At 53.4% G+C, this 8,716-nt stretch overlaps 1 protein-coding gene across 4 annotated transcripts in view; it reads left to right on the top strand.

The window, feature by feature from the left end:
- Window positions 1-7,969, top strand: part of Evl (Enah/Vasp-like) — a 150,765-nt gene extending 142,796 nt beyond the window's left edge. For 3 of the 4 annotated variants that reach the window (XM_036205990.1, XM_036205988.1, XM_036205989.1), the window contains exons 9-14: window positions 1,049-1,112; window positions 2,597-2,663; window positions 2,752-2,814; window positions 5,571-5,637; window positions 5,885-5,942; window positions 7,484-7,969. In XM_036205990.1, the coding sequence (XP_036061883.1) occupies window positions 1,049-1,112; window positions 2,597-2,663; window positions 2,752-2,814; window positions 5,571-5,637; window positions 5,885-5,942; window positions 7,484-7,521 (357 nt within the window). In that variant the 3' untranslated portion in view covers window positions 7,522-7,969. The remainder of the gene's footprint in view (window positions 1-1,048; window positions 1,113-2,596; window positions 2,664-2,751; window positions 2,815-5,570; window positions 5,638-5,884; window positions 5,943-7,483) is intronic. The other variant, XM_036205991.1, reaches the window with a different exon arrangement.
- Window positions 7,970-8,716: the final 747 nt, after the last annotated feature.

The raw sequence follows: 8,716 nt of genomic DNA on the forward strand, positions 1-8,716 counted from the left end.
TTACAGGTAGTTGTGAGCCACCATGTGGTTGCTGGGAATTGAACTCAGGACCTCTGGAAGAGCAGTGGGTGCCCTTAACCACTGAGCCATCTCTCCAACCCCATGATAAGCTTTCTTAAAACAAATAAATAGACTCTTACTGGGACGACCTGAGTATACACCTCAAATACAAACAGCGTGAAGGCTGTACCTCACCAGCAGAACTAGAGAGAACTGTATGCTTCTTGCCTCACTTTGCCCACCTGTTCAGCCAGTGAGGTGGGCCTGGTGCCCCTGGGCTCCAGTCTGCTCCTCACTGTGCTCTGTCCTGCTTTGCCAGGCCTGGGCATGTGCATTTCTCTCTACCACCAGCCAGCTCCTCAGCCTGTACTTCTGCATGATCTTTACTCCCTACACATGGCCCCTCAGAACCCAGGTTAGGAAGGTTACCCCATTCCCCTAGCTCTCTGTTTCTACCATGTCCTTCATACATTCAGGGTTGCCTTGCAGGCCTGCCAGGGAGCAAACTGAGGTCCTCACCCACTGACCTGCGTCTTGCACCCCTGGGAACTTAAACCACACATGCTGGAAATACAAAGGCCTATGTGGCCGGGAACCATAGGTTATTTACATAGATGTGTTAGGACCTGGTAGCCACATTCTCTTGATTCAACACTGCTTTTTCTTAGGTTGTAGCTAATACCCCACCTCCCCCAGCCCCAGCTTCATAGTTCCTCAGGCCACAGAACCTTGAGGAGTGGATTTCACTATGAAGGCCCTTCTCAGGCCTCATTTATTCCACCTTTTTTAAAGGCAGATCTTCCTGTATAAATCAGGCCTGGGTAGCATGCTGGGGGCCAAGAAGCTGCCTTCCTAAGGCTCTTTCCTCCTCACTGTCCAGTCTGGTAACCCTGCTGTGATGTGAGGGTTTTGTTCTTTAGTGATAGACATCTCCTAATCATATTCCTTGAGGACATTTGGAAAGCAAGCTGGCACAAAGGTGTCCTGCCTTATCCCTAAGCAGCCTTCCTAACTAGACTAATGGAAGGACCCTTCTCTCCCATTTTAGGAAGATCCTAGCACCTCCCCATCCCCAGGGACCCGAGCCACCAGCCAGCCACCTAATTCCTCAGGTAAGACCCAACAAGTCTTGAGGTCTTAGAACAGGTGGTCAGCTAATCTGGCCACTCCACTCTACAGGCGAGCAGAGAGGGTCAAGTCTTCTGAGTTCCAGATCCTTGGAGCTTCCCAAGGAGACCAGGCAGACAGCTGGGCAGGTATGATAAGGAGACCTTAACCCTGGTCCAGCTAAGGGAAGGCACTAAGAGTACCATCCACATGGAGATGGCATGTAGGGCCTAGCTGGGGGCTGGGCTGCCAGGAGGTTTTGTGGTGGTGAGGGTTTTTGCTTTTGTTTTTTACAGTCCAGAGCTTCCATATGGTAGTTGAGCAAGCTACCACTTAGCCCCACCCCTGGCCAAGCAGCTCTTTAATGTCCCATTTTGTGTGTGCTGTGTAATGCCAACTAGATGGATGCTGTAGTTAAGTTACCAATGGACCTTACTCTATCAGAAACACAGCCTGGCCTGCCCTACCTGGTCACTGCAGTCAGCTGTGGCAGAGGGGATGTGATTAGGAGAGTGTCATGAGGCTTAGCATAGGAAGACAACCCAGATGCTGGCTATTCAGGCTTCAATGGACACAGCACTCTGTCAGCCTTGCACTAAGCTTGGGGCTCATGTATGTGGTAAGGAGAGGCAAAGGAGTCAGCTTGCCCACCTGACAGATGGATGTTCTTGCCAGCTTCTCTCTACCAGTGGACATGTCTGCCAACCTTCTAGGACTTCCTGTATTGGTCAGTGGTACTGTCATTGTTTTTCCAATGTGAGTGATGGAATTCCCCAGGCTTAGCAGTTTTTGGCTCCCTGTGGTGAAGTATTCTATTGAGGCCTCACCTGGAGTATAGGTGTGGCCTCAGGATTTGTTCTGATAAGCCCGTTGCACCTGCCAGGTGGCTTTAAGATAACCTGCCTCCTGAGGCTGGTCTGCAGACAAGGCTCAGCTTAGGGCAGCCTCACCGCCCCTTTGCTCGGCCCCTGGCCAGTGTGTTCCGCTCAATTTAGTATATTTCCTGTGAATTGGAGCATGAATTATAATCTAGTACAACAAAGGTTGAGCATTCCCAGTCCAAAAGCCCCAAATGCTCCAGCTTCTGAAACTTTTCCAGAAATGCTTCCAGCTCTGAATCTGCAACACCTCTGGTCCCAAGTGTCTCTGCCTGTAGCACTAGACTTAGAAAGGGAAAGTGGCTTCCGGGCGAGGAAGGGAGCAGGCCAGACTCAGTGTGAGGAGCCTGGCCGAAGGAGCACTGATGAGAGAGTTGGGAGGAGTCCCGATCTGCTCCTTGTAGCTTATAGCTCTGCTTCCCTATCACTGGACCAAGCTCCATGGAGAGGACCCTGGAGTTGGGTGCCCTGGTGAAAGAGGGACTGAAATTCAGGAGCCAGGTTGCAGGTCGCTCTGTGCCCAGAGCCTGGGCAGACTCCTGCAAGGGGTGTTTAGGAGTCGGGTACACCGAGCCCTTTCAACTCTGACCCTTTATGGAATGAATTGACAGAGGCTGGCCGAAAGCCCTGGGAACGGAGCAACTCAGTGGAGAAACCTGTGTCCTCATTGCTGTCCAGGTGAGCTGTTCTGGGAAGGGCCAGGAGGCGAGTCTCATGGGCGGGCTTTGGCACTGGTTCACATGTCTGTTTCATTCCATTGCCGTAGAACCCCGTCTGTGGCAAAGAGCCCCGAAGCTAAGAGCCCCCTTCAGTCGCAGCCTCACTCTAGGTACCAACAACCCTCCTGCCCATGTGTTACCTGGGCTCTGGGGCCTCCTCTGTCTCCTTGCCCATGACTAACACCTCCCAGCCCTGTCTCGTGTCTTGGTATTAACAACTTGCTCTGGGAAGGGTGGTCTGTTCTTTCAGACCTGGGGAAAACTAGGGACCCTCCAGTGGTGTAGGCTGGCTCCTCCCTCTCCTGAGAAGGGAAAGCCAGAGCCCTGGAGAGGTGTGACTTGTGAGGGAAAGGGAGGCAAAGCAGAGAGCCAGCGGTCCCTACCACGCAGGGCAGCTGTGGGGACTGCTGCTCCCCTCAGCCCGGCATCCTGCCCCTTCAGGTCATTCTTGGTCCCCTTCCTTTGCCTTCAGCACACCTAGCCAGACTCCCCACAAATCAGCTGACCATGTTTCCCAAACCAAATGCCAGTGTAACAGCAGGATAGACTCTTGAGAACTAAGCTGGCCCCAAACAATCAAAGATGGAGACGGAAGCCTGCATTTGAAGGCCCCAAGCCCACACCGGGAATTATCTCCACTGACCATCCCAGATGGAAGCCAGCAGCTCTTGTCACAGAGCAGGTGACACCAGAAGCCCGGCTTGCAGAGTGAGACAAGGTGATGAGCAGAGCAGAGTTCCAGCATGGCCCTGACAGGCATGCCCATGGTCAGCCAGACTGTGCACCAGGGATAACTGTGGCTCCTCGAGAGGCCCTGGAGAAGACTGAGGACAGAGGTAGAGGTAGTCTGGGGTAGCTTTAGAGAGGGGCTGGCCAAGCCTCCCTCCGGGTGAGAGAGAGTCTGTTGCACAGACATTTGGGAGCAGCCTCCAATGTGAAGGGATGGGAGGTGCTGAGCCTTGGGCATAACCAGCCTAGCACAGTCAAAGGACAAGCCAATATGAGCAAAAAAGGTGAGAAACGGGAAGAGGCGGCAGGAGATTGACTGCAAGCTGACCATCTGTATGCAGGCTCCCTGCAGAGCACTTAAGCAGGAGCCTCTGCCTAAAGGAAGCTCACTGTCAGAAGAGGAAAGCTGACAGGAGGGCAGAACAGCCGGTGGCCTTCCAGCAGAGCTAGTCCTGACAGCTAGTGGAGTCTCAGAGTATAGTCCCACCTTCTCAGTGGCTGAGCCTCTCTCTTAGAATGAAATCTCTTTGCAGCTTCAAGCCAAACCTGATCTTTTTTGTTTTGTTTTTGTTGTTGTTTGGTTTTAGTCTTTTGAGACAGGGTTTCTCTGTGTCTCTGAAACTTGCTCTGTAGACCAGGTTGGTCTTGAACTCACAGAGATCCTCCCGTCTCTGCCCTAGTACTGGGATTAAAGGTGTGCACACCACCCTCACCCCCACCCCCGAGCCTTGCCAAATCTGGTCTTTAGTTTCAGTAAAGATGTACAGTAACCACCGCTCAAGCATTCATGCTGTTCATGGTTGCTGTCAATATGGAGGTGGGAGTGCTACCCCATCTCCCAGAAGTTACTGCTGAAATGGTGCAGCCCACAGGAAGGGCCTGGAGCTTGGGTTATTTGCTTCTCAGAACCCAGAATTCCTGGTAGACCACCTGTTCAGCACCGTGATTAACATCTGTGAGGCTCACCCAGGACACATGCAGGAACACTTCTTCCAAGCTTTGCAGATCACTGGCCCTCTCTCTCTCTCCTAACATGACCCCTTACAACCAAGCTGTCTCCATAAATGGACATTTGAACTCCATCACTCCCAGTCTCCCTACCTGGTTCCAGTCACATTTCTTCCCCTGGAGCCACAGGCTGCTATGGCTGTTCTTTCCATATGGGCAGAGAATTGGGTCTAGAGTGTGTCTGCCTTCAGCACCTCCACCATGTTCTGAAAGACCCTGGAGTTAGATTCACATTGTGGCTAGTGAGTATCCGGGAAGAGTGCCTGTACCACAGGCGTTGAAGTTCAGATCAGTAACCTCTGTCCAGACCCTGTTTAAAGTATAACCAATAAAGAAAGAACAAAAGGAAAGTACACTGGCCCAAAAAGGCAGAGATGCATTTGAAGGCCTCAAGCCCACACCGGGAATTATCTCCACTGACCATCCCAGATGGAAGCCAGCAGCTCTTGTCACAGAGCAGGTGACACCAGAAGCCCGGCTTGCAGAGTGAGACAAGGTGATGAGCAGAGCAGAGTTCCAGCATGGCCCTGACAGGCATGCCCATGGTCAGCCAGACTGTGCACCAGGGATAACTGTGGCTCCTGGAGAGGCCCTGGAGAAGACTGAGGACAGAGGTAGAGGTAGTCTGGGGTAGCTTTAGAGAGGGGCCGGTCAAGCCTCCCTCCGGGTGAGAGTCTGTTGCACAGACATTTGGGAGGCAGCCTAGGATGGTACCTTCAGCATGGAGCTAACTACGATTCCACTGCTACAGTTGTTGGGTTTCACCAACCAGAGTTGAGTTGGAACACAAGCTCCATGTGGAGGAAGATGTCATCAGTACTGTTTCTCTCCAGGGAGACAGGAGGCACTAATGGCGTCTTTCTCAGCTGCCTCCTCTACCTAAGGCCTGTCAAGCCAGAAGACTGCTCCTGTGTGGCCCCATGTCCTGACTCGGACTGGGAAATGTGGTTAAGGGATTGAGGAGACCTTTAAAGGACAAGACATCCTTTCCCAGCAACCCTACAGCAGAAGGGCTGGAGAGCCGGTGGTTCTTGGACCCTAAGCAGGGGTCTCTGACACCTCAAGCTTCCCAGCATGGGTGCCTATAGACCCCAGCACCCACCCTCCTCACCTACCATTCTTCTTCCAGGGTGAAGCCTGCCGGGAGTGGAAATGACGTGGGCCTGGATGCCTTAGATTTGGACAGGATGAAACAGGTGAGAGCCAGTAGCATGCAACAGGCTGGGGACTCTCTCCAGCCAGTGAGTCCCATGCTTGACTGCCACAAAGGCAGGAAGCTGGCCAGTGGAGGAAAAGGGAGTGCCTGAGCACTGCAGCCTGTCTCTGGGCCCCTCCATCATGACTGAGGGGTGTTGAGAGCAGGGCCTGGCTGAGGGCGAGACCCCTGCAGTGTGTCCCCTAGAGTCAGCGTCTGTCTCTTCACTCTGAGATTCTGCCCAGCAGGAGATCCTGGAGGAGGTGGTTCGAGAGCTCCACAAGGTAAAAGAGGAGATCATTGATGGTGAGTGGGGGCTACTCCAGCCAGGGATGAGCTCACTGTACCCCCACCATCCCACACTCACTCCATCTGTAGCTGTGGAAACTGGGGCTCAGAAAAGTGAAGTGGATCACTGAGAATGCACCTCTCCCTAGGGTGTGGTTCTGTGTCTGAGGTCTTCCTTGCCTCAGCTTCCTCCCAGAAGATCACCCTGTGGAGGAGAGGGTGGGCTTGGAGACACCCTCCAAGTTTCTGTCCCTTCCTAGTCTATTGCCTGTCCAGTCTTCCTGTCACTGCTGTCTCTAGAGAGTGCCTGACTCCTTCACAGCCTGCATGACCCTGTCTAGGGAGCCCCTGGCTCCAGAAAGGACAACTGTGATGCTCACATCACATCTGTCCCCACCAGGGCCTTTAAGGAGCTGGCTCGGGCACAGCCTGTACCCACCCACCCCCACCTATCACTAGTGCCCAGGCTGTCAGCAGTGACCCGAGCTAGAAAGACCTGTGCAGCCAGAGGGGCAGCTAACAGCAGGCTCCCACAGGGAAGATGTGCACAGAGGTGCTGCTGAGACCTGGAAGCCAATAGCAGCCAATAGCCGTAATAGCTACACTCCTTGGCCACAGAGACCACCATTTCTGTCAGTCCAGTCCCACCAGAGGACAAGTCTGGGAGTGTTCATGATTCAGGGAAGGAGACAGCACAACTGTGGGGCAGTTCACTGCCTTACTGCTGCCCCACAGTTCCAGTCTTGGGGGGCTCCCTTCTGGCACTTGGGGAAAATAGTCAGAAACCCCAAGTATAGTCAAACTGTCTTCAAGAGAGCTGCCTGGGAAGAGACAGGCAGTAGTGAGAGCCTAGCTTCATTCACTGCCTGCCATCATCATGTAGGTCCGTGCTAAGAGCCTGCAGGAAAGCGTGAGGGTGCTGGCCTGCAAAGACCCTATCACTTAACTGTGGCCCTTCTCTGGCTGTTGGCTCCAGTCAGGTGTGTCCACTGTGAGGGTACCAGAGGCCTGTGAAGGAAGAGGGAAGGGAGGGGAGCTCAGAGAAGGGAGCCCAGATCTGGGGAAGAGACAGGATGAAGGCCAGAGGAAGAGCGAACAGTCTGGGAAGGCGTAACGAGTCTCAAGCAGGCAGAAGAGAGCCAGCCCTAGAGGAGAAAGGCTGGGCCATGGCACCAGCACAGTCTACAGCTCTGTGGCCAGACTCCTGCTGGACCACACTCTCTAGACAGGCTGTGCCAGCTTCCATCTTGTGTGTGTGTGTGGGGGGGGGGGGGGACTCAGGGCCTCTGAGCAGATGTGGGTACTTACCTGTCAGACTCTAGGAAGACCTGAGTCCCTCCCACAGCACCCCAAGGAAGCTCTGAAGCAAGGTATAGCCAGCCTTTGGCTTTTTCAAGTCTGTCATTAGGGGCAGAAGCACATGAGGTCTGGGTTATCTCCCCCAAAGATGTGTCAAAGCTGCCCTGCTGGTGAACCTCTAGCCCATGTGTGGTCTCTGGCAGCCTGAACAGGGTGCTTCCCTGCTACACTGAACCTCCCTCTCCTTGTCCTGCCCTTAGCCATCAGGCAGGAGCTAAGTGGGATCAGCACCACGTAAGATGGCGCCAGCCCTGGAGGATCGCCAGGAGCCGTGCTGGCCCCAGCACACGGCGAGCCTGCGGAAGTTGGATGTGCTTAAGTCTCAACCTGTGATACAATATTAAAATGAGGAAACAGACTTCAACTCCTGGATTTTTAGCGTATCTGACACAGAACACCGGGTCTATTCTTTTTTGTATTTTATATTTGCTTATTTAAGTGTACATTTCTTTGGTTTATAGAGAGAACACCCCAAAATCACCTGCTTTATTAGATGGCTTCCAAGTTTTCTCCTAGGTGACACTGTTAGCTCCTCAGCTGGCAGTGAACAGCTGGGTACAGTGTGGCCTTCCCACACCACAGAGCTGTCAGAATACAGCTCAGACCCAGCAGCCATGGTGTTTCAGTCTGTCCACGCAGTGCGTGTTATGTCCACACGATAATAAATAAACCGTTCACTGTCCACACTCAGGCTCCGGCTTGCTCTCTCATGCGCCGGCTCTTGGCTGCCTTGGTGGGGTGCCTTTTTACAGTGAGTACCCAGACAAGAGTGTACAGGACTAAAGAGAACAAGAGGGACATCAGAGAGCAGCTGGACCCCATCAGAACATCCCCAGGACCCAAGAGTATGGCCAGGCCACCAGGCATCTCCTACATGTGGAGCTGAGCTCAGGTCCTACCTGTGGAGAGCCATATAGCCCCAGGGTCTGACTGTAATGCCCTGGATTCAAGGGTTCCATGTGCAATCTGCCTGTCAAGTGCTGGAAGTGGGCCCAGGGCTCAGGGAGCTGAGAACGATCCATGGCAACCTAGGGAAGTCCCAGCACTTAATCTTCATTGTAGCTACAGAGAGCCTATGACCTCCCATAGTCACCAGGATCATAGAGCAGAATGCCTACTGGTGTGCTCAGTGCTGAGTACTGGGTAGGAAGGGATGGGGTGAGATCCTTGGCACATTCCATATCGTTGAGTTCCAATCACCCTAAAAGCCAGGAATGTGATTGTTGGGCTTGGCCAAGGCAGTACACTCCATATACTTGAGAGGTACTTTGCTACAGCCCTCCTACCCAGACCTCCCAGCCTCTCCCAGAATGTCCTCAGCATAGCCTAATCACAACTCCTTCAGAGGTTCCCTTAGCCCCAGACCTCTGACATGAGGGGAGGTCTCAACACAGCCTATGGCACTATCTGCAGGAAGGAGGCTGGTGGGCCAG

This window comes from Onychomys torridus, chromosome 14, assembly GCF_903995425.1.
Source record: "Onychomys torridus chromosome 14, mOncTor1.1, whole genome shotgun sequence".
Classification (NCBI taxonomy): domain Eukaryota; kingdom Metazoa; phylum Chordata; class Mammalia; order Rodentia; family Cricetidae; genus Onychomys; species Onychomys torridus.